This window comes from Nilaparvata lugens, chromosome 7, assembly GCF_014356525.2.
Source record: "Nilaparvata lugens isolate BPH chromosome 7, ASM1435652v1, whole genome shotgun sequence".
NCBI classification, from domain to species: Eukaryota; Metazoa; Arthropoda; class Insecta; order Hemiptera; family Delphacidae; genus Nilaparvata; species Nilaparvata lugens.
The window spans coordinates 47,920,383-47,947,920 of record NC_052510.1 but is presented as its reverse complement, the minus strand read 5'-3'; the positions used below and the strand labels follow the sequence as shown (position 1 = coordinate 47,947,920).

Below are 27,538 nucleotides of genomic sequence, written 5' to 3'. Positions count from 1 at the left end.
GTGTTCAGTAAGCTTGAGTGTGTGCTAATTACTGTGGTGAGTGTGTGGTGAACTGATTTTTCCATGACTACTGATTTTCTGTGTTGCTCTCTTCGAAATATTGATAATAATTGATTGTTAACCTAAATCTCTGGGTCATACTTAGTAGTTTGAAAAGTTTTCTATCGGATTGCGACTGTTGGAACTTGTTGCTTATCACGTCTGCTGCCGGTTATAGCGAATGAATGGAATCAGCTGATGGCAAGTTGTAATCTTGAGGTACCGTTAACAAAACAACAACAATAACATTGAGCGTTTGACAGATAGCCCGTGACTCTCTCTTGTTTTTCGAATCAATATTTCTCATTTCAATTCTTTTCGCTATTTCTTTGGTTTGCGACTTTTACCAGTTCCTTCACTAATTATTATTGAATATTTAACTTTCCACTCTTAACTAACTTTATCCTTAAAATCAGGAGCTTCCTTATTCACGCCTTGAATGCTCTCTAGGCAATCCCTTATTTTCCTTCTCGTTTCTCCTTTTGTCTCTGCGTGATCACATCTTTTGCAGTCTGATAGAATTTATTGCTTGGATTGTGATAGAATACAAAAGTCTAAATAATAATTGAATCTTCTGTTGATAATTGTCTTTATAACAGATATCATGTCAATTTACATTTTTGAAACGAAAAGGGGAAAACAGGGCATAAAGGTGGATGGATTCAGCTATAGAAGGGGTAGTATTTTATCTAATGGTCATATCTCATGGCGCTGTTTGACAATTGGATGTTCCGCCACGGTGAAAACTGATAGTGAGATGAAAAAGGTTACTGGAAGTTCTGGATCTCATAAGCATTCATTTTTGGAGGAAAGTGTGGATACTCCATTACAATCACCACGTGAGGAATCCACTCAAAGATCACGTGATATGGGTGTTAATACACCAAATATTAGAACGGTTAGGGATGACGACACTCAAAGTATTCGTGAGCTGGAATTATTACAACAAAGAGATGACCTCATAAAATATGTACAGGATTTAAAAAATGAGGTAGATCAGTTAAAGTCTGAGAATTTGAGTCAAAGTCAGGACTTAAATGGGATCATTGAGTCACTCAGGGATGAGAATAACTCTCTAACGGGGAGATTACAATCAATGTCAACTTCTATTGAAGCGCTGGAGGCAGACAATGTGACTCTGAGAAATGAGAGAGTGTTGGATCGGGAAGAGACAAATAAATGGAGGTCTCTCTATGACGAATTGTTTGTTAAGTCGGGAAAGTGTGTCAATGATCAATCCAAGAATTTGCTGGGAACTAATAAGATTTCAAACAAGTACAAAAACAATAGTATTCCAAAGAACTCAGATGGGGGTAAGATAAAAATACATTACTTTGCTGACAGTCACGGAAGAAATGTCTACAGAGAATTCATCAAGAATGACTACAACTTTACTTCTTTTGTGAAACCGGGAGCTAAGTTTCAGGACGTCTTGCCGGATGATTTTGAGAGTTTTGGGGAGAAGGACTCTGTTGTCATTCAAGCCGGTTCGAATGATGTTAGTAGTAATGAGGCTAAGAATGTTCTTGTGGCTCTGAGGAGGAGTTTGGCGGCTCTCTACAAAACAAACGTATTTGTTCTCTCGATTCCTCTACGTTATGATTTGGCTGACTGGTCGTGCGTCAACGTGGCAGTAAGGGAGACGAATAGTGAGATTTTCAAAATCTGCAATCTTTACTCTCACGTGAAATTCATAGGCATTAGTGATATAGGACGTAGATTTTTCACAAATCACGGAATGCATATGAATAGGCTTGGAAAAAAACTTGTTAGTGATAGAATTATCAAGTACGTTAAGGATCATTTTTCAAAATCGAATTTGACTGCACCTATTTCTCTTCCATGTAAGGTCAACCTCATATCATCTATTGAAGTTTTGGAATGCACAAAACAAAGCGTCTCTTCTAGTATTTTGGCAGATAATTTAAACTCTTAGCAACTGACAATGATTTATCATCTGCAATTATTACTAATAGTGAAAGGACTGATAATATAAGTAAAAATCTAGATAATAATAGTTCTAATATTACTAGTAAAAATCTAATTGATTATGGAGTAATAACAGACAACAGCAATAATGATTTGTGCTTAATTCACTCAGAACTCATTAGGCCTGAACCAATTATGACTAATAATGAGGTTAATTTGTTGTCTTGGAATTCACAGGGTCTTATTAATAAAATTGACTATCTTGAAATAACTGCTAAAGAAAATAGGCTGGATGTGATTGCAATCAGTGAGCATTGGATGAATGAAGAGGAAATGAATAATATTAGTATTGGAGACTTTAGAACAGGATCGTATTATTGTAGATCAAGTCACATCCGTGGTGGTGCTGCTATTTTTATAAATAATTCATTTGTATTCAATGAACTGAAAAACATACAAGATTTATCAGTTGAAATGATTTGTGAGGCTTGTGCGCTCAAGATACCTGAAATATTTTTGATTGTTTTGTCTGTCTATAGACCATATAGTAGGGATGTAAATAAATTTAATAATTTTCTAGTCATTCTAAATCAAATGTTGAGTTTCCTGTTTACTTTTAAAAAATTTAATGTTATTCTTTGTGCAGATTTTAATGTTGATTTTAATGTTCAGTCTAGTCAAAGAGATGATCTGATTAATTTATTAATAAGTTTTAATTTGCATGTAACTACGCATGAGATTACAAGGCCTAATGATACAGGTGGCTCATGCATTGATAATATTGTAACAGACATCCATTCTAGTAGATGGGAAAGCAAGATTGTTTACACTGTTTTTTCAGATCACTTTGCTATAGGCCTTAAACTAAAACTAGAAAATGATAATAATAAAATTTTAAACAAAGAAGTTATTTTGACTAGAGAATTAAATGAGAGCAATATATATATCTTCCTAGAAAGTCTTCAACAAATAAATTGGATACAAGTGTATGAATTGACAGATGTCATTGATCAGATTCGTGAGTTCCAAAAACTATTCATGTGGGCAGTAAATTTGGCTTTCCCATTGCGTAAAAAAATAAAAACAAAAGTAAATAGAAGTAAAAATAACTGGTACAGTTCTGAATTACGCAAGTTGAAGAGTAAATGTGAAAGTCTGTATTATTTACTTAGAAATTCTCCTAGTGAAGAGATGAAACAAGAATACCTTAAGTTGAGAAAATATTATCGCTCTGCTATAAAAAAAGCTAAGTTAAATTATAATAATTCAATAATAAAAAATAGTAACAATAAGACAAAAGCAGCTTGGAGAATAATAAATAATAATATTAGTGTTAATTGTAAATCAGGTAAAAATGAATGCAACATGACCGAAAATGAAATTAACAGGTTTTTTCTAGATAAAGTAGAACAACTTAGTAGAAGTATTCCTGAGAGTAATCTCAAGCATGACTATTATATCAACAAAGTTCCTAAGCCAAAGGTTTGTTTTGCGTTTAAAGACTTCAAGGTGGAAGAGGTTTTTGCAGCAATAAATGATATGAACAATTCCAATACTCTAGATATCTATGGATTAAACTCATTCATCTTGAAATTGGCAGCTCCAAATATTGCAGAGGTGTTGACTGTAATCTTTAATAAGTGCTTGAGCCTAGGGTTGTTTCCGGATGATTTGAAAAAAGTCAAGTTAATACCAGTTTATAAGAAAGGTGTTAGATCGATTATTGATAACTATAGGCCGATATGTATAGTTTACATAATATCAAAAATTTTTGAAAAACTTCTTTACGCTCAATTAACAGCTTATTTTGAACATAATAGACTACTCTCTGATAACCAATATGGTTTTAGGAGGAATCGTAGTACAGGCGACAATGTTTTGAGGCTTGTAAAAGAAGTAATCAACGATCTGGAAAACCATAAATATGTCAAATTTAGAAGTTTTGATATGACCAAAGCGTTTGAAACTGTTGATCATACTATATTATGTCATAAACTATCTTATTACGGGTTGAATCAATTGGCTGTTGACCTTATTTATTCCTATCTTACAAATAGAGTACAGTATGTTTTAAAAAATGGCGAGTATTCTAGAGGTGGAATAGTCAAATACGGCGTACCACAAGGTTCCATTCTTGGTCCACTGTTATTCATTGTTTATATTAATGATTTGCCTAATATTATTAACTCTTGTAATGACGATAGTGCTTCGTATTTGTTTGCTGATGACTTAGGTTTAAAGGTAGCTAATAAGAATAAGGATCATTTGTATTCTAACATACTGAATAATACCTCTAAAATTGAAGATTGGTGTGCAGCAAACAATTTGAGCATTAATTCCACAAAAACAGAGGATATAACTTTTAGCTTTGACAGAAAAATTAATGACATAAACTCAATTAAGTTTCTTGGAGTGAAAATTGATACCAACCTGACTTGGAAATGCCATATAACATATATTTATAAAAAAATCAACAAGGGCATCTTCCTTTTACGTAGATTATGTAATATTGTAGATATGTCTGTTCTAATGAGTGTTTACTTTGCCCATATTCATAGCCTTTTGCTATATGGAATCCAGCTGTGGGGCAATGGCTCAACTACTGACATCTTGTTTAAATGTCAAAAGAAAGCAGTAAGAATAATTTGCCACAAGGCTCCTCGTACTCCATGCAAATCATTATTTATTGAACTCGGACTATTAACACTGCCATCTTTGTATGTATTGTCATGCTTGATTTCAATGAAGAAAACTGAAAATGAATATGATGTTAACTCTAGGATACACCAACATAACACTAGACATAGGAATAATATAAGAGTCGAGTATTGCCAATTTACAAGTTCTCAAAAAAACTGGCAATACATGTCAATAAAACTTTATAACGCTTTGCCTGAAAATATCAAAAGAATGAGCTTTAATAGTTACTGTAAATATTTGAAAAAAGTACTGGTCAATGAATGTTTATATAAAGTTGAAGATTTCTTTGTAATAGATTTTTTAAATTGATGTTTTCTGTCTTATTAATGACGTTGTTGTAAAATTGGAAAGTGTTACCCAGTGAGAATAATTTCGTTATAGCTGCAGCTAGTAGGGTTCCACTCGCCGCCGCTGAGCGGCCACTCCTTCTCGCTGAATCCGGTGCGCTTGTGGTTGCGCGAGCCGACCGAATAGAAGGCGGGAATCAGGTCGGACGGACAGTCGGCCAGGTACGTGCAGCAGGTGACGGCCGACTCGTGCAAGTCCATCGGGTAGGGGTTCTCGAAGCAGGGGAAGCCCTGGCTCAGCAGGTCGATCACCACCAGGTCGTTATGCAGCAGAACCACTATCGCGTATGGCTCCTGCATATCTACAAAATATCATATTCAAAGAATTGATACATAAGAACAACAGGAACAACAATACTTTTATTCCTATAGCAAAATATTGTTGTGCATGAATAAATAAGTACCTGTATTCAAAAAAAACAGAGCTATATTATTCAAGAATCCAGAACTATGATATTGATTGGTTCTCAAAAACCAGAGCTTTTTCATACCAGGCAATTAATTGTTCTTGTTTTTCAAGGAGGTTAATGCAGACAACTTAATTATGATTTGAACAGTTATATATAGTATTCTTGAAATTCTTGATTTATTATAAACTGCTAAGTTTCATCAAGCTCTAACACTAAAGTAACGCCTTCCAGACAATAAATATATTGTCAACAGTCCGAAATATATACTCACTGACTAAAATATGTTTGGTTGATACGCCATTTCATTGTCTTTTTTTTTGAAAATGGCATTAATGTCCGAAACATGTAGTGACAAAATAATTCAAAAGGGTACTGAGATTTATATTTTTATTCACTGACTGAAGTATACTTTTCAATCACTCAGGATTCATTGTAAACAGACAAAACTGTCAGAAGAATTTCAAACAGTGCAAACAACTAACAATATTGTCAACATTGTATATTGAAAATGGATCCTGTGTGATTCGAAAACATGATTTAGTCACTGAGTAGATATTCCATATCATTCACAATAATTATAAATATAGTCAGTCTGTGAATCGTAATTTTTGTGTTGGAGCTCTAGTATTCATTAAATACTTGTTCAGATTTGCAATGCTGTACTTCAAAATTTTTTGGCATGCTGAAAAATTTTAGCACGGTACTGCAAGTTACTGTAGAAACTGATCTTCAGGTACATTACTTGCGATATCATTGTGCACAGCTAAGTCTAAGAATAAAAAACTTCAACAATCTTCCACGAACTGCTGAAGAATACACAAACACACGATTTGTGTATCGAGTTTACAAAAAGTTAAATTTTTTATTTGCAAGTATATGAGCCACAATTTCAATTTTAGACAATTTCCACTCAAGGAGAGGATAGAATGGAGGATAGCCTCAATACTATACAGAAAGTGATTAATTGGGCAATAAGTGTTCTCAGGCGATTAAATGTACTACATTGTTGTACCGTATTTGATGATAAAATAGTGTATTTCGCAACTAGGGCCGAAAATAAGACTTTTCCGGCTCGAAATCGGTTTTTAAGTCCGAGGCCGTAGGCCGAGGACTAGAAAAGATTGAGAGCCGGAAACACATTTTTGCCCGTGGTGCGAACGCTATTTTTCGCCACACAGAAAAATAAAACAATATTTATATTATGAGAATAAATGTTTATTAGGCACTTCCAAAAGCAAAACTGGAAGGTCATAGCTCTAGCAAATCTCAGGTAATCTGAATATCAGGAAATTGTCCAAGTATTTTTATTTTTTATTCTGATTTGTCTAAATAATATAAAAGATTATGTTTTAATGTGGGAGGTTGAGTTTATAATTTTTTATTCTTTCAAATGACAATAAGATGATATTATTATAAATCTTTTGATTCTTGAATGATAAAACACAAATAATGAAAAGTTTTTTTGATCAGCTGTTTTAGCACACTTGAAATTTGGCCAATCTGAATGTCAACGTCAACAATGCTTGTTGTCGTTGACTTCGGAAGTTTAGGTTAGAAGTTCTATCCTACTCTGAAAATCGAATTTGAATAGTTTATAATATATATCTTATCTGTATTTCATTCATCCAAATAAAATTATAGTATCTTATTGCAGAATACTTTATTCAATTCTAGATGCATAAACTGATTCCGTTTCATAAACTATTATGTAAACACGTTCACATCAAATCAGAATCAGCTGACTTCAAGGTTATTTTACAGCCCTAGGGCCGTAAAAATTTTACTGGCCTGGTCTGAAAACAATCACTTTCGGCCTCCATATGACGCACGTAAACCTGCTCATTACATCCAAGTGGGGCGAAAAAGTATTTAACCGATACTACTATGAATATATTGACATTTGAAAGCTAAACATTAATTTATGGATCATCTATTTGAAAATCACCACCGAAAAATGAAGTTACATCAATATCCACTGATTAGTTACCGAAAAATGAAGTTACATCAATATCCACTGATTAGTTATCTCATACTGATTATAGGAAACAATTGGAAGGATTGTATTTGAGATTACTGACCCTGTTTTGGACGATTTCCACTCGACCTTCTGTATGGGCTTGCAGGGCTCCGGCTTGCCATCCTTGCCGAGTTTGGCGTGCGGATGCGACAAGTTGATGGGCGTGGCCGACTGACGCACATTCCACGTGGACAGCGATCCGTCCACGTGGCTGCACATGAACTGTTTGCCCTCGTGGTGCCAGCTGACCGACCGCAGGCCCTCTGCACACTGCCAGCGCGCCTCCGCCTGTTTCTGACGCAGGTCCCATAGCACCAGTTGGCCGCACTCGTAGCCGATCAACAGCTAAACAAACGGATTCATGTCAAATTGGCAGCGTTTGTTATATGAGGGATAATTTTGTCAAAGTTTTTCCATGTATATGTAGTACATATACATAAATAGTACAAGGAGTATCCTTAGTTTTTCTCTCCCATTCAGTGCTTTTTTATGAAAATAAATAAATAAGTGTGCAGAAAAAATAAATGTCCACTGAATGTTGGGCCTCTGAGCTAGTCAAGCGAATAATCAGATTCAAGTCATACTAGCAGCATTTGTTGAATATTTAGCAACAATTAGACAAGATGATTCATTTCAAATTAGAAGTATTCATCAAATTAAATCAAATCTATTCACAAATAAGAGTTTTGTTTTATTCTTGTAGGATAGTCAACAAATGTGTTATGAAGTATATTTTTTTGTGATTTCATGTTTATAGAGACTTTCATTGATGTCACCTTGCGCTTAGAAATGGTATTGCTATCCTTGTCTATCATTCGACAAAGCAGATAGGGTTATCCCTTAGACCAGTTATAGAATAGACACGCCCCAAACTGATAGTCGATGAAGCCAACATCTACTGCCATATCGCCCCATCGTGACGTCAGCAACATATAGAAAACTTTTCTGTAGAGTTTGTTTACATTGTTTTCCATAGCAGATTGTATCTATTTCAGATGGAAGTAAATTATTAAAGAACTAAAATTATATAATTAAGAACTTATAATTATATATTACTAGCCGTCAGGCTCGCTTCGCTCGCCATATCCGTCTAGCAGGGGGCTCCGCCCCCTGGACCCCCGACTGGATCATCCAAGAATGAGATCAGCAGGCTCGCTTCGCTCGCCTGCATTTTTCATTTGGGCATTTTATCATATATTAGGACAATCCAGTCGGGGGTCCAGACTAAACGGTTGGCTAAACGGATATGGCGAGTGAAGCGAGCCTGACTGCTAGTAATGTAATATTCCCAGGATTGAAGTAGCAGTGCTTAATCAATTTTTCCGCGATAAATGCATTTAAATCTTCAACTTGGTGCCAACCTAACAAAGTCAACTCAACTTAATGCCAACCTGACAAAATTATTAATTTAGTTGCCAGTTAACAACTGTTTCGAAGAGGTACTCTATCTAGATTATAGTTCTATAGTAACATATGATATGGAAATTTCAATTATAATTGAGAGATTGGGAGAAGAAGAATATACATGCTAGAAGACGAACTTTAAACCCTTAAAAACAACCCTTAGAGTTAAAATATTGCCAAAGGATTTCTTAGTGCGCCTCTAAAAGGCCAACTGAACATACCTACCAAATTTGAACGTTTTTGGTCCGGTAGATTTTTAGTTATGCGAGTGAGTGAGTGAGTCAGTCAGTCAGTGAGTGAGTGCCATTTCGCTTTTATATATATAGATATAATGTTGAAATCACGATGGGGCGATATGGCGGTAGATGTTGGCTTCATCGACTTCCAGTATGAATATACAATGGGGCGTGTCTATTCTATAACTGGTCTTAGGGTTATCCCTTTCTACCTCCACAACGTTCTGCCATATCGTTTTTTAAACAATGTAGGAATATAATTAATCATAAAAATATTTCATCTCAATTTTGTATAGTTATTATTCAAACTGAGGAATCATAACTTTTTTTCAGCTAATTTTCAATCAAAATCGGGAATGAAATAGTAAGGGTGCTGTTACCCTGCTATCGCATGCTTTTTCATTTCCTATCATTTCATGATTATGTGTTTTTGTCTCAGTTTAATAAATAAACAAACTATCGAATCAACTGATTCACAATTACTGTACTGAGAATATTCCATCTTTAGTTGCACTGATTTCAACATTGCAACGGATCCATAAATTATAATGTAGAGTATTATTATGTACTCAGTCTGATTTCAACATTGTCAACGGATCCATATCGTAATGTAGAATACATTATGTGCTCAGTCTCATTTCAACATTGTAAATTAATCGATATGCAATGCAAGTCTTGAGCGCTAATAAATTAACAATATTGACAGCCTTGTTGGAGTTCTCGTACGTCACGAACCACCCTCAACGGCTGCTCATGACATCTTCAAACCCAATATAGCTTCCATCAAAGCTACCGCTCCAAGATATTTGACAGTTATTGTAAGCCTATGCTGTTCACAAACCTCCCCTATTCATTCCTCATAAAATGATTGATATAATTAGCAAATATTATATTTTATAATTTTTACTTTCCTTGCCCTATTACCACTAAGGTAAGGAGAGTATTGCTTTCCAAAAAAAATTAAGGTACCCTAATTTCATGTTTTCTATACGTTTAATTACTTTCCTTGCCCTATTACCATAGGTAAGGAAAGTATTGCTTTCCGAAAAAAATTAAGGTACCCAAATTTCCAAATTTCTATACGTTTCAAGGTCCCCTGAGTCCAAAGAAGTGGTTTTTGAGTATTGGTCTGTATGTGTGGGTGTGTGTGTGTATGAGTGTATGTGCGTCTGTGTACACGATATCTCATCTTCCAATTAACGGAATGACTTGAAATTTGGAACTTAAGATCCTTACACTATATGATGAATTTCGAGTGGAAAAGATTGAGCATAAAAATCTCTACAATTAATGTTCAGTAACATTTTCACCTAAAATTGAAAATAAGCTCGAAATTCCAGAAAATAAGATTAGTCAATTGCAAACTGTTGGCAACTGTTGATTCTATTAAATCATTCACTATGAAGAGATAGCAGATCTCGTGTATATCTAGCGTTATTGTCCTGTCACCAGCTGGCTCAGATCTTAGAAAAGTAAACTTGAGATGCGCGGTAACACTAGCGTCATTTGATAAATTTTCATAACGGCAAGGAAAGTTGTGTGAGTGCACCACACCAGATTTTTTGATGATCTATATCTCACAAGGTTATCAGAGGAGAAATATGGCGGTCGAAAGGAATCTAAGAGTGGATATCATATCTAAATGTCGAGTCATCATCAAAATGTATCTTTAACTATCATCATGTGAATTGATTTTTGATCATGTCTCAGAAGAATGAATCTTTTTCCATGATTGCAGTATTTCCTCTCCAGTTTCCATACATTTTTTATGAATTTAATGAGCAATTGATACAATAAATTGTCGTAAATGCATTTTTTCTTAGTAACTTAATAAAGCGTATGCTATAAGAATGTTTATATGTTTCATTATTGACATTTCGTCAATGAATTCAATTCATGGAGAATGGAGATCAACCAACTTCTCGAGAAGTTTCAATGTCGAGTAGGAGTTTATCAATCCACCTTTTTAAAATAATTTAATTCAGTTTTTTTCTTTTATAATCCTTTATAAATTTTATTTTGTTTGAAAGAGAATAATAGCATAATTTTCAAGGTTGACTAGAACTAGAAAGTTCATCGATCATCCTTTTTCCATTATTTTGTTCTTTTCTTTACAGGGTGAAGTTGTGATGGGAAACTTTGAGGATTGAACTAGAATTTGGGATAAGTGGAAAATTGAATATTACCTATTGAGATGGAGTCACAAACAATATAAATTATAAGAAATGAGACAATCATGTTGAAATTCCAATTTTGGAAGATTGAGTTGATGTGTGAATGATTATTACCTTACTAGAATCCAACGGGTTATCACTTAAATGGACGATGGCACCAGGGTGTGTTTTCCGGGTTCTGCAACATAAAAAAAACTTATCAGAATGGATTGATATCATATTGAATACAAGATAACCTTTTATCACAAGTAATTCTTTGATGGTATGTATTTGACAGATTATACATCACCTGAGATTTTGCTCAATGTATCATTCTTGAATTTTTAAATTTTATCTTGTGCTATGTTAAAGCTGTATACCGTAATATTGTACTACTTCAATTCAAACATATATTTTCTTCACTGAATTTAATAACTTTTTATACCAAGTTAAATTGTGAATATTTATTATTTTCTTTTCATTATCAAGTTATGTTTCATTAGAACTCTTTCCCCACACACAGACTTGTCTAAGTGGGAAAACTTCACAAGTGGTTTATATTTTATTTATGTCTACTGAATTTGTAAATAGAACCTTATTCAATATTGATCTTAACTAACTCACGATTAGTTCCTCCTCTAATGATTGATCAAGATAATGATGAAGATAATTTGAGCATTATTGTTCTTTTAATATTAATTTCAATTCAGATCATTTATTAGATACACTATACTTGTACCTAGGTTATCAAAATATTTGAAGAGCAAACAATTAATTTATCTTTAAAATTTTAACTAGGAAGTTAAGGATGTGGAAAATATTAGAAAAACAAAAGATTAGAACTGACGATAATGCGAAGAATATTTGATTTGATTTCCAAACTTCTTTATTGTCCCATAAGTTACACGAAAATACATAAAAAATGTAAAATTCACAAAATAATTATATAATCCTTAAGAAAGAATAAAGCTTAAAGGTATATTACCTGTTTGAGAAACTGAATAAATGAATTAAAAATTGAAATTATCTTTATTCTTCTTCTTAGAAAGTACAAACAATATACAATATACAAAACTTGAAGAAGGTTCCTCACATGGGCAAAGCCTGTGAAATAAAAGAATTGCTCGAAGAATATGTGGGAAGAGATCCTTTCTGTTCTATTTTTGAATGTTCTATTTGAAACGGTATATTAATTTCGAGATCTCGATATGTAATTGTCTTATTAAGACAAACGGAATACATTCGACGATGCTTATATTGGTTTGATATCTTTCTGTGTTGTTATGAAGGTGATGTTGTGGTAGATATTCATGAGAAGTCCCATAAATATTCATGGAAACGTCTTGATGTTGTCAAAGCCATTAATTTATTGAAACAATTCCGGTTGTTACACCATAATTTATTAATCTCAAGTAAACTGAAAGCTTGAACCATAGAGGAACAAAATATACTTTCTATATATTATATACAGAAATTCGTTCATCTCTGCTTAAACATCAAGCAGCAGAATGGGAGAAGCTTCAAGATTGGCCATTAAGCTGTTGACCAATGAAGATTAGGCTCTACTACCATTGGCCGAGGCAAGACACGCCCAAGTATTCCAAATATGGCGAGTTGTGTGAGTTCTCGTGTCGTATAATTCGGTCTTGAGTCATTTGATATTGATTTGATAGCTTTATATCTTTGTCTTATTTAGACAACCAATGATGATTGTGAGTTCCAAGCAGCAATATTACATTTAAGAGCTCTAAAAAAACTTCTGAGCCATAACTCAACACTCGAATCACGTAGAAGCAAAAAGTTGAAGATGAAATCTTGTGTTATTGTGAGGAAGTATGTAATCGAATCAATATTGTTCCGAAGAAATGGGAAGAAATCACGCTCAAGCGTCCCAGCGAGCTGATCAACTATAAATGGGAAAACACAATCTTATATCTATTTACTGCGATAAGAAAATTCCATTTACCTTTCGACAAGAGTCGAACACAACAAATTCCAACCCAAACCCCTCACCCCCTCTTACCACCACCCTCTGACAACGAGTAGAAGAGAGAACCCCTTCTTCCCTCCCCCCTTATCAGTATACGAGAAAAAACACTCCTGTCTCGAAATTGGAATTGAGAGATTTCTCTTAGGTTGTTGCAGGAAACACAAGTACCGATAAAAATGTATTCAAATTGCCCAATCATTGCGCTGTAATAACAGGAAAACTCAAAATTGAGAAGAATATAGCTGAAGAGACTGGATAACAATCATGTATTCAACACAACAATGAGAGATACTGTATATTCTATCAGAATTGAAATTATACAGAACTAAACATTATTATTTCAAAGTATTTAATTAATGATCTTTATGTTGAATAATGAATCTCTACAGACTACAGAAAGTGTTTTTGTTGATGAAACTAATTGAATTTGTTAATGAAATACTCAATAAACTCAATATAGATGGAATAATATTGGGCATTTAGTTATATGATTTATTATTGTCGATATACATTTGAAAGTAAATTAAATATCCACGAAAGTTATAATCATTTTCACACTTAGATGTGGTTAACACTAGGTCATAGTAGAGTTATTGAATATTTATATAAATACTCTTTATACTTTATCAAAAGACTCTAGTAAGTTACTCTTCATATAGTAACTGTAGGTCATTGTAATATTTTATCAGGGAGGGGAAGCTTAAAGTACTGCAAAAGTACAAGCACATTTTTCTGAAACTCCTAGGCAGCTCATTCTTTTCAACACATAATATAGTCTCCTTTCTCCTAATGTTTTCAGAAATATTCAGAATATATCTATGCAGTATTTATAATATTAATTAAAACAGGGGACACATGACATAGATAGATTAAAAACACTTAGAAACTTACATTACAATCGGAGATTTTTGAGGAGCTGTGTTCTCTTCTTCAACCAAGTAGGGAGTCAGCTCCTCGAAAATATCCGATTGTAATGTAAGTTTCTAAGTGTTTTTAATCTATCTATGTCGTGTGTCTCCTATTTCAATTTATATTATAGAACTTTAAAGTGTTTTTTATGCAGTATTTAGTACACATAAAAGGTTAGAAGTATTCACATGATAGATGATAGATGTTGAATTGGAATAATTGTATGAATTCATGAATTACAATTATCAAAATTTAATAAACTTAATTCGCTCTTTAGCTATTCTTATGAGTTGATAAGTAGTATAGAATTTATTTCTCCATTATTCATTCCTACTTCTAGCAGCCAATGATAACGCTCTCAGAAATTGCTCAGAAATCCACCTGCTGAAGTTTGAATCTTCCCAAGATGTATTTGGAAGAAAACCCAAGAAACAAGAATGGTCGTTTCTTTTGATTGTACTAGTTGGGAATTAGCATGTTGCACAGAAATATTATTCGTCCAGCGACTAAGCTCAGCAACGCTATTCTCTGGTGAAATCCCGAATAAAAGAGCGAGTCGCTTCAATGGTGCAGGCACTTTTATTTCTGACCAGGCGGCATAAGCAGTCCCTATTTCGCTCTCTCTCACGCTTCACTTGTCAAGGCGCACTCTTGCTCTCTTCTGTCCCGAGTTTATTTATTATTTATTCATGCCAAGGGAAAATACGTTATTACCTTACCTGTTGTGAGGATGAGCGGGTTCTCACCCTCTCTATCTTGTCTCATTGTTCTCAAAGAAAGCGTTATCCCAACTTTCATACTACTCTGTACACAAGAGTGCGCACATCACACCGTTAATCTCCAGACTGTCACTCACTCACTCACTCACCCACTCACTCACTCACTCACTCACTCACTTGCCCATCCTCTCACACAACCCAGCTTATCTTGTCTCTTTTATTCTTCGTAGAACACGCAGAACACCAAGCCATCTCACCAAGATAATATATCGTTGGTTGAAGTTTTGTTATTTTTCCTAGTATCTGGAGGGAAAACACTAGAAGTATTCCCATTTGAAAATTAATGATTTCTCATAACCGGAATATTCATGCTGGATACACATTTCTCATCTGAGCATCATATTATTATCGTCGCTTGAATACTAACAACACGTATCATATAGTGTTTCATCTAACTTTGTTATCGAGCTTTAAATGGACTGGCGTGAATAATGATACCCTAGTATTGAATTATTCAAATGTTAATTTCCAAGTTTTAGATGTTTTGATTTGTTTATTTCCGATGAATAAAAAAAATACATACTTTTCTGCTTACCTAAAAAATGATGTTTTTGAGATAAGTGTGATTCGATATTGGGCGATGCTAAGTGATACACGAAGCTTTGTTTATTTGCTGATTTCCGCTGTAAAGCTACGTTTACAACAAAGTTATCAACTACAGATCGAAATTGCTGAGATGTTGCAATTATTCAAATGCTAATGCATTAATAATTATTATTAAACGAAAATCCAAAGTAAATGCTGTAATTCACCCCGAAGACTTCTGCTACTGCAAATATTGACAACAGGGTAAACAGCTAGATGAAAATTAGATGAGCGCTACTATTCAAAAACTATTTTTTCGGAGTGAATTACAGTATTTACTTTGGATTTTCGTTTAATATTAATTATAAAGTTATCAACCGAATTTTGTTCACAAATACTCTTCTACAAAAAATGTCAATTTTTCCCTAGAAAACAAGTTGCTGGTCTCAACATACGTTTTCTAGTTTTTGCCTAGATAGCGGAGTGGGGAAGAAAATTTACATTGGAAATGAGAATTTCCAGAAATTGACAACAAACTGATGCTGTGCTTTTTGAAAAATTGCCGCAATCTGTGAAAACTCAGTTGACAACTCTAGCTTCAACGCGACTTTCCACACTCATTTTCGTCCATACTTACGGAATATAATATACTTCAAAATCAACAGATAGTGTATAATTATTATGCATTTTTTTTTGAATTTTGCCACTCTTGTTTCAATAGGCCTACTGTGAAATACTTGGAAAATGGATATTCAAGATCCCAACTATTATCAAATTTATACTAGACAGAGTCTGGGTGAACGTATATCCACGAAATAATAGAGATAAATGTACTATAACAGGAGTAAATTAGTGATTTTTGTGCAGCACCCAGTGGAATGCGTGCTTATCTCTTGCAGCTGGCGACGACGCAATTACTTGAACGTGAGCTTGAAAAGGTTTTCCTGTTTCAAGTCATTTTAGAGTTCTCCAAAACTGTCTCTCAGTCCCAATGGAGAACTAGAACTCTTTTCGAGCTCATAGCGGAAACAAGGGGAAGCAAGAGAGGAGTTTCAAAGGCTTCCGGTTAACTCACTCGTATAGTGTGGATGATTTCTCAGAGCTCTAAGCTTAGAAAGAAATGCAATACGTGAGAATTGAAGGAGTATTCTTCTACGTTGCCGGAGCAATGTTGTCGGAACGTTCCGATAGTATAAGTTAGGAAAACGTGACACAACCATACAGAAGAACGAGGTAATTTTTATAAATTGAAAGAGTTTTGCGGAACTAATATCAGCTTGTATGTTTCAATGAACCAATTTGTATTCGATAAAACATAGAAAATTAGAATGTAACGGAACATAGGAGTTGTATTCTCTTTTGCTTACATTAACTCAAGACTGGCAAGAATCGAGAGGACAGAAAACTAATTCAGGAATGTAGAAATTTCAAGAGAATTGAGATTATATTATTATAGCTGGATCGATTTCTATTGATTGATTCAACTCTCAGAGCTACTTAATAAGAAGCTGTGAGCTATCATTTTCTTGATTCAGAAACCTTCTGCTTCAAGATTTTAGATCAGATAATTATGTTAGTTTTAACTTGAAAACCTTCATTACTCTATTGTACGAACAATGTGTAGCCGGTTCACAAATAGAACAAAATGTCTAAGAATGATTTTTACTTTCAAATACACATACAAGTTTCCAAAATACATCCATGGAGAGACATTCATAAAAAAATTCAGAGTTTCAACTTGATTCTACCATAGAGGAAGATAGCATAATGCTATATTTTCTCTATATTAGCTATGATTCTACTAAGACTGGCTGTATCGGGATTAATGCATGAATCACATATTATAAATAGGGAGAAAAATAAAAATCTCAGTACCCTTTTTGAATTATTTTATCACAACATGTTTCAACATTGATGCCATTTTCAAGTGATCACTCAGGGCCGTTTGCACAGTCAAAGCTTAAACTGAATTTTATCAGCTGGTGGCTTAAACTCAAAATGAAACACATTATAACAAATGAGACTTGATACGGATTTAATCCAGTTTAAAATGAAATCTAGTTAAAACTGTCACTGTGCAAAAGACCCTTAGTGATATAAGTAGCAGTAATAAGTGATCACATGAAAATGGCATCAATGGTGAAACATGTTGTGATGAAATAATTTGAAAAGGGTAGTGAGATTTTCATTTTTCTTTCTATTTATATTACAAGTAGCCCTATACAGATAAGAGATCATATATTATTTATATCATAAAATCAACCCTACCGATTATAACATGAGTATAATACACGATACAGTATAACTGATATAAGTACTGTATGACTAAAAAGTGTTGAAGTAGAGAAGCTCTTATTCCCCCTGAAATAATCATTACGAAGATTTCTCCTGTTTCCTTTGCTACCCGGGTCTCCGTTGATTATTGCATGGAGATAGGTAAATTTGGGACTCTCGCTCTCGTCTTAGGGCGAGGACTCATTTTCGTAAAAGGTTGGAAGATGTGATTGCTGTGGAACATTTCAAAATGATGTTGCTTTGTATGCGCGCGCACTTTAGAAGAGTTCCGTTGTCAACACACAGAGAAGGCCGCCATAATTTGGGCCAAAACCACTCTCATAGGCTGTTACCGGAATGGACTACCTCTCACATAAAGTTTTCCGTTTTTATGACTTCCAAGCCGACTACATGCAATCTGCCTGTTGAGCTTGAGAGCATCGTGAGCCTGTTCCACTGGCAGAGAGCAGAGAATTAGCGCAGAAATATTCAACAATGAGTACTGTATTCGAAATTTTACTTGCATCCTTTACTAAAGTGTTTGGAAGAATGGAAGGATTATTCTGCTTCATGCCTTGAAAATGATTATATTTCGAAGTATATCACTGATGAATCATTTCAGTCGCTCTCTGTAAGACAAATATTCTACAATATACTTCAACGGTTCAATTGAATACGTGATTTTACAATATATCGCATTTGCCAATATTGAAAACTAAATTTCCCACGAACCTCACTTGAATGCTATGTGTTTTTTGAAGTCCTTTGAAATACTACAAAATGACGAAAATATCTGTACCATTTAATTATTGTTTTCTTGAAAAATTTCAAATCTCATTACAAGTAGGATGAAATATCATGTGTTTTACAGATTACAGATAGGAATTATTATAGAATTTCTTACATTAAGTAGGTGCGTATAATAATTGCTATTATTATAGGTGCGTACAGTTATCCACGTCACGAACACGCGCTTTTCACTTTCCATCAAACTGAACTATGCTTATTATATCAGTATCTTACAGTTGTACAAATAAATAAACAATAAGCTGAACATCATCTGATAGAATGCGTAATGTGTGTATTCGTGGAGCATGAGTTTGTACGCACCTCTTTATGTCGTACTCATTCATCATTCATTCAATTATTTTATAAATCGTACGTCACTCAATTCTTCAAATTATAGTTATATTTACACCGAATTTTTTTCGTATGTTTGATTTCGAATAGGCCTATTCTTGTTTTCAGTATTTTGCAAGGTTTCTATTTTGACTAGTAAACTGTTTCCCCGTACGACAAGAATTATCCACGTGAGCACAGCCATGCCACAGAATACACAACAATGATAACATAAGTGTTCTTCACTCCGGGGCCATACCTCCGAAGTAGAATCTAAACTCTGCCACGAACCTCAAAAACTTTAATAAACCGCAAGAGAAATCCATCGACGGATAACTCGTTTCACTGGAGCGTACTCAAACTGAGGTGGGAAACAAGAAAAGCGTTGTGGCAGAAACTTTCAGCCCGACATGAGAGCAACCAAATTTGTATTCATAGGAACCGAACTACACGAGAATTGCTTTCCCGAATCGATCAATCTGCGATTTAAAACCTGTACCACTTTATCTGGCTGGACCTAGCCTAACATGGTGAGTAGTCGGATGGATTGGAGTGAGCTCGATTTGTCCAATTTATTGAGGCTTTGCAGCAATAGCAGCAGCTGTGCTAAACAAAACTTCATTACCGAGAATAAGGGAGTGGCAGTGGGGGGGGGAGGTTGTAGCCATTGAAAGAATATTTTTATTTCCGGTCCACCAGACACGGAGAGCGAACTTTTCAATCTGCAATGCAAATTTATCTCGGCTTTGCATGGGAAACCCTCATGTTTCCAAATATTCGTCTGGCATACGCGCACACACCCGCAAGCGCGGTCCATAGCACGCGTGATGTACTGCTCGCCATTCTCTCGACCGCCACTATAATAAATGTAGCAGCTGTGAATTCCAAGAAGACAATAAAGTTGTAGCGCCAAAGAAATGAGTCGCTTTGCAGCGCACCAACCTTCAGTCCTCCTCACACTCTCTAACTCCCGACTTGTTTTATTTGTCGTACCACGAATCGCGCACTATTTGCGAAATATGCTCGTCAAAAACACTCCAACCGAAAGGCTTAAGAGTGCTCTCAAGTTCTCAACAAATTTCCTACACTCCAGCAAACTGGCTTGATGCAAGTGCACTCATATGCTTGTAGCCCAAAGAGCGAAATTCTTGCACAATTTTGTTATAAATCACCATTTCCGTACTTTGATATATTGAAGCATAATGGGTGTAGCCCATGTTATGTAAGTGTTTATTTTTGAGAAATTCATTAAGGATTCTCAATGCTAATGAAAGTGAGATTATCAAGTCAAAACTTACATTTTTCTAAACATACCTTTTGTTACTTTTAGACGGTGATAGTGGTATTCTGACTTGTGGGTTGTATAAAAATGGGCCTAAATATGTGGGCCAACATGTTAAAATGGACCTAAACATGTGGGCCTAAATATGTTTCGAAGGTGTGAAGACTCGTACCGTATTTTTAATATTGAGAAATTTCTAAATATATTAGTAGAGTGATTGTTGTGAAGAAGATCATTTTATAGTTGTTCACCTTCCTGCCAAAAACACATGATATTGAAAGACGATGAAATGCTGTACGTATTTCAATAATCGAATAACAATTGAATTTAATTGTCTTTCATTCTTGAAACAGATATTAATATTAATTAACATAGCATACGGTACATTTGTTACATAATGATCAGAAGATTCACAGACAAAAACGTTCCACTTCAAACACTTCACTAGATGAGTCCAACCACAGATGAACACGAGTAAATCCCATTATCAATAAATTGTTGTAGAATGGTTTATAGGAAAATCCTCTCAAACCGAGCAATGTGCAGATTCAATCAAATATTAATAACACGCTTACCTCGAAATATAGTTTCACATTTTATCAATGGACAAAAAAAGTTCCGTAAAGCGAAATTCTACAAGTGAAATCGAATGATTGCAAGATGACAATAAAGTGGGGAAAGAAGTAGGGAGGGGAAGGGAGGAGAGAGGAGGGAGAAGGACAGCAACAGGTCGGATTGATTCATTTGTCAGCCTCAAATAATCCACCTTCTCACTCGATAGCTCGGCAGACATTCCGTTTGAATAGCCACCTTTCAATTAATCATATCAAGCGTGAATATTTCGCGAAACAGTATTACCATTGCAACGTGTTAGTGGGCTTTTAGTAGTGTAGGGCTGTATTCATTGCCAGCCTCCCATTTATTTCCAGCCCGCCAAACCATTGTTACTCTGAGGTTTTGATTGATTTGATTGATTGAGTGAATCGGATTCAAATACTGGTGTCATTTATGCATGAAATATTGCTCAGGGGACTGAGATCTGTCCAAATACTATATTTCACTGTCTAGTTAACGAACGTTTGCTTTGCTAGTAACGTTAGCAACAGTTTTGTATATTAATAAATTTGTGAGGGCAAGCAAACATAAATAATTTAGTAGAGTGTTACATTTAGGGAGTAGATTGGTGAATCAGGAGGGATTTACCAGAGCTAAATTATTATTGCTTGGATGGTGATTTTTAGAAGCTGTGGAAAATCGTACAAAACATTCTAACAAAACCATATAAAATATACAAACGAAGTGATAATGAAAGCTACGATGCAAGCTACTTCCTGTTAAAAAAATTTAGGCTGGAGATTTCATTTCAAAATGGATTGGAATTGAATGAAATGGATGTAGACCTTTCCCAAGTTCGTCATTATACCACCTCAACCAGACAAGGGAGATGAAAATAGGTATTATTGGAGAATATCAAAATGTACTTTATGAAAGAGTTCGACAAAGGTTACAATAAAACTTGAGTTCGTGGCTCAACATTGAACACGTGTGTGCCTTTTGAATGCTTGAATACGGGATGAAGTTTTCGCTTCTATATCAATATTCTATCATGATTCTATTTGAATTTTGTGAAATACTAACCTGCTTCCAGATAACTCCCTGGAAACCAATTGTAGAATAGGATTGATAAATCAAAATGATCGTGGAATGGGGAGAAAATGAGTTAAATGGAATGAACTCTCATTAAAGAATTTTGAAGTGTCACACATAACCTCTAGCTACATATTTGGACTGTTGTATAAATTAGAATTGGAACCGTTTTGGGAGTAAGTTAGCCTGTGGTACTTTTCTGTAAGTTGTATAATTCTGAATGATTGAATAAATAAAATGATTTTTCCGCTTTCATATTCAATATCCTATTATGATTCTATTTGAATTTTGTAGAATACTAATTTGCTTTTAGATAACTCCATAGAAATCAATTGTATAATACGAATATTGGATCAAAAAATGATCGTGAGATGAGAATAACAATGAAGTGTGGGCGTCAAGAAGATGAGGAATGAACAATTAAACCAAGGAGGAGAGCTAGTAGAAGGATAGAGAATAGGAATAGATAAAAGTGGTGGCAGAATTGAGATATCTTCATCTTCCTCCAATGTTTTCGAGTGAATATTAAACATGTGAGACAAGTAGAAAAACTCAAAGAGGGGAAAAAATAAGACTAGAGAAAAGTAGTGGAAGAATTGAGATGTGTTTGTTTTCAAATCGTCTCCACTCCGCTGGCGCAGTGAAATACAAATGAATTTATAGGAGAGGAAATGGAGTTGTATTAGAAGTGTCATTAGTCAGTGGCAGTCTGACAGCAAATCTCGGAATGACCGCCAAGCAGATTCAACGCGGCGTGAACGATGTTTGCAAATCGAATAAGTTGAGTAGAGAGTGACAAAGAGAAAAACAGATAGAAACGTTGATTGAGACAATGACTAACAAGGATAGAAATAGAGAGAGAAATGGAGAGAAACAGACAGTAACATTAAGAGTAACAAAGATAGAATCGGTCCAAAGTGGGTCTGCGAAGATGAATGACAAACGTGGCCGACACTCCAAGCTTGAAGGCAAAGGCTACTCAAACGCCCTTCCATTACCTTCTGTCTTATTTCGGCGGAATGTCGTCTTCGTCTATTTATTTCGCTCCCCCAGAGTGATCTTGCACAATGACAAACTATCTGTGCGAAGTCTTCTCCTCACAACATCGCTGAAAGATGGCTTTTTCCCAGTTGACTAATCGATCCTGAAATCACTTGGGAGCTGATAAGAATGGCTGTACTCTACATTTGTTCTCGAATACTGATGAGTGGTGAGAGATAAAGTCACAACCGTTTAGGTGGGATCCTTTATTTTGAAAATTTATATTTTAATGGATATTTGATTGTAGAAGCATCTTCTTAGAGTAGGCAATTTGGTCTGAGCTTTAAAATGGTATCTTGATATAGACTAACTCATTCCCGCTTACCAACTACGGCCCATACAAGGATTAAAAATCTTAATTGTTTTCACTCAATAACCTTTTGAAATTCGTTTTTGAACTATTAGACTATCTAAAAATGTCTAATAATAGACTGTAGTGTTGTCATGATAGTTCAAAAACAAATTATTAACTCGCAGTTCGTCATAGATAGAAAAATAGATTTGTTTCTTGATTTCAGTCAGCTTGAAAATGTGGTCACGAAACCATGGTCCTGTACCAAATAAAACTGTGTAGAATTTGACAACATATGTGTGTTTTTATTTCAAAATAGATGACTTTTGACATTTTTATTGAATAAATGAGAGAATTAAACAAGCTTTTATTGGAATGCGTTATTAATCATCTAACCCTCTAATTCAACAGAAATACCAAGCAACCCAAGAATCAAACCCTGTACAGTATTTTTTAATACTTACAGTCACTAAGATTCGGGATATTCAACAGCCGACAGTCAATCTCAACAGATTCTTCAAGAATGCCAACTATAATCGACATATAATTTTCACTGACTCTTATTTTAAATGAATACATGGAAAAAGTCTAATGAGTAGGGAGTTCGAACCAGGATTAGATTCTTTATACAATCCAATTTGAACTTTTGTAATTTGTAATTTGAGGAGGAAATAAATTCATTTATTCATTTGAAATTATATTCAGTTTATTATGGAATTTATTATACTGTGATTAGGAGGCATCTTTAAACAACGAATCAAAATTTATTTGAATCTGTGTACTCAACAAAAAACACATTCGAGAAGCAAGGAGTTCAATAAGGGAAGAGTTACCGAGAAAAGTGTATTTATACCGATAACACGAATGATATAGAAAACTCCCATATTATCTGCTTATGAGTTTTTATTAGGGAAGATAACTTTCCAATGAAGGAAAACTGAAACTTAAATCGGGAATTTAAAGATAGCAGTTTGCAAAATGATAATGAACGCACTTACAATAACCCAGTCTCCCCAAAAAACCTGAATTTCAAAATCCTCTCACTTTATAGATATCTTTCAAGAGATAAAATGATGACGATTAGAAGTTGAGTAGAAGTTGCTAGATCATCAACGCGAATGTAAGAAGTTAGTCAACAACAAAATTTTGAATATGAGTTTTCTGGAGGAAATCACCAAAAGATTATTAATGAGACAAGATATCCTAATAGAGTTACAAAATATTATCAACGCATATCGAAGGGTTTTAGGAGATTAGCAGAGGATGCGGGATCATCAACGCGAATCTGAGAGATGAGTCAACCAAAAACACAAATTTGAGGTTGAGTTTTCTGAGCTGCAAAATAGCCTTATATCGATGATAAGAGAAATTATCAACGCATATCGAAGAATTTGATCAACCAAAACACTAACTTGAATCTACTGAGTTTTCTGAACTCCAGGATCACCTGATAACTTAATAATTGAAGACTATATCCAATAGAGAAGATGAGTAGGAGGTCGATATGTATGTAGCAAGTTTAACAGGAGAAGTGAGTGAGAAATCCTAGCGGAAGGGTTAGAAAGAGGAAGAGAGTAGTTGAGTGAATTCCGGCGTTGATATTGTTTCCCAGCTTGGAGAAGACAGTAAACGAGGGGGTGTGGGATGGAGGTAGCTATTTAACCCTGCAATGAGAATGGTTGGGTGTGGGGGGGGTGTTTCTAGATTGTTACATGGTGTGAGGAGTTACATTAAGTAACAATGGAAGCGACGCTGTGAGAAGCAGGGCCTTGCAGAGAAGTCGAGTGATCTCCTCCAGACTATTAAGGTTCAATTCTCGTGAGCTTGAACCTTCAGCAGCTCCTCTCTGCTTATAGGGAGAATTAGGCCTATTAGCCGCGTCACACCAGTCGACGTTCCAGTTCCACGTCTCATCCAACGCGGCTTCAAACGACACGCCGTGTTCGGTTATTATGATATTATTCGGAGACTACATACACACATCTCCTAGATGTCAAGTGGCAGTAGAGCTTATAGCTTTCAAGTTTGATGAGTGTGTATAAGAGAAGTGAGCATACACTCGGTTTTAATTGATAAAGGGAGAAGTAGTAGAAAATAATTATCAAGGAGGTGCGTACAGATAAAGAGTCTTGTCAAGAGGCAATTCAAAAACTTAATTTTCAACTGAAAAAAGTAAATTCGTATGGCTTTTGTTGGTGGGGAGTCCCTTGCGGGAAGGTCCCACCGCCTAAATATATAATTTAAGCCGTCAATGGGTCTTACGACTACAAAAAACCTACGACTATTTTGGCAATGAAAATTATTATTATTATTGAAGAGGTTTGAAGAGGGGGACCGTATTAGTATTATTGCAAGACCTATTAGGAGTACGTACAGGGAGTGGTATAGAATATACCCCTGCAGCTACAGACTTGATCCCCATGAACACGCGTTAAAAACTTTTAATTAGCTAATTCTGTGCGTATCATATCATTTTATTATTTTATTTTATTTATTCATAGACAATAGATACAATGCAGGTAAAAACAACAGGCATTCGCCCAAAACTGCTTTAAACCTTTATTTGGAATACACGGTCTAGAGGTTATGTAAAATAATTACTTAATTCACACATTATTCCAAGTCCAAAAAATGTATGTACTACAATAATTTTGGATTTATCAGATTAATTAATTTCAAAATACGAATCCAAACCAAAATCTTCCTTCACAATCACAAAAAATATTAAAAATTTCACTTAAATCCACAAATTATACTCATGTTAAAATATCTTCAAAATATACAAATATATCAGCAGATGAGGGGCGTGAGGAGTGGCATATAAGTCTGAACGCACCTCTTCAAATTCGCCTGTGGGTATGAAAATGGAAATTCATCATATTTTATTGTGATCTTGAACCAGTATACGATAAGAGTCAATTTACAGCAAAAAAGAGGAAGATTAGAAGTGAATTTTTTTGAATGATCTATCAATCCTTTCCATTCAACCTTCTCCATAATTAACTAATTAACCACATTCAGTGGACAAATGGAACATAATATCCAAGAAATGAACGATGAAAATTGAATATCAAAAGTGATTACTGAACCTTCAATAATATGTTACCGCCCTTAAAATTAATCAACTTTGTAACTGTTGGAGATTTTATATTTTAGCTCAGCGACAGATTCCACCAATGTTTCTACCATTGAACAGGGAGAACGTATTCCTGATTTCAAATTGTACTAGCTTTTCCAAAAACGTTGTGGAAGACAATCGAAGGAAAAAGGTTCGAGGTTAAGAAGGCCCATCACTAGATGAAGTTTGGGAATGAATGACACGAACATGACAAGTGGAGTGGATAAACACTGTTCCACCAGAAATTTTGAAATCTATATTTTGATTTATTTTATTTTTCTAGAGAATCTACAAACTCCACTCTTATCCCATACATATCTGAATAGGAAAAACACTCATCTGCTTCTATTTCACACACAAGCAAAAGTTTTCCCCCCTCATAAATGTGAGATTTTATCATGACCTCCTAAATACCTCCTATTTAGGAGGTCCTGATTTTATTCCCATTTATTGATAATGAAAAAACAAATGTAACATGGGTTTGTAATTTGCATGATGGTTCAGTATTGATGTAAAATAATTATTTTTCAAATAAAAATTTCTCAGTTACGATAGAACTGGAGTTGGAAAAATTCAACATTCTCATACAGAAAGATACTTTATCGGTAGATGACGTTACAGTAATTGGTTCCCATTCAGATCCAATCTGGGAATCAAAGCTTGTATAATAATCCAATTAGATTTTGTTTTTCAAAAGCACTGAAATGGAATGATTGAAAACACGTCATGGTAAGTGATGAGAGTCTGTTGATTCGCACAACACAAGTTGGTATTTAATTGAGATTGGAATTGATAAATATGAAAGCCACGATGGAAATGTATCATAGATGTGTTTTTATAAGCTTTTCAGAGCTGCACTTGATTTGAAACGCATGAGAGAGGATCATATTTGCTCGGCCCATCATCCTCTCAAACAGTAAACTGAAAATAAACATCACGATACGATCTCTGCTCTTCAGATTAGTCAGAAATGGGAATTCTCTCGTTTGAAATTATTCTCACTCACTTAATTTTACTTCATATTTCTGCCGTAATTTCTATACTGAATTTCATGAGAATATATAAATTCAATTCCCAAGAGCTGTCCAAATAAATGGATTGGTAATAATTTTGTTCATAATACTTCTTCACGTTCGCACCACTTCACAATATATTCCACTGTTCTTCAATAATTAATGCATTGCATCAATCCAATGATAATGATATACATAACTGGCTCGACAGTTGAAGGTAACTGAATGGATGCTGAGATTTTAAACTCATTTGTACTAAACTTGTATGCTAGATAATCAAGTTCAACATCCTAGAATTGATAGAATTGAATATG

The 27,538-nt window shown here is 34.6% G+C and overlaps 1 protein-coding gene across 1 annotated transcript in view; it reads right to left on the bottom strand.

The window, feature by feature from the left end:
• The window catches only part of LOC111054315 (syntaxin-binding protein 5-like), a 375,057-nt gene that overhangs the window by 23,329 nt on the left and 324,190 nt on the right, over positions 1–27,538 (bottom strand). Inside the window, exons 5-8 of the mRNA XM_039431956.1 lie at positions 11,371–11,434; positions 7,504–7,787; positions 7,214–7,218; positions 5,026–5,317 (exon numbers count right to left, since the gene is read on the bottom strand). Of these exons, the coding sequence (XP_039287890.1) occupies positions 5,026–5,317; positions 7,214–7,218; positions 7,504–7,787; positions 11,371–11,434 (645 nt within the window). The remainder of the gene's footprint in view (positions 1–5,025; positions 5,318–7,213; positions 7,219–7,503; positions 7,788–11,370; positions 11,435–27,538) is intronic.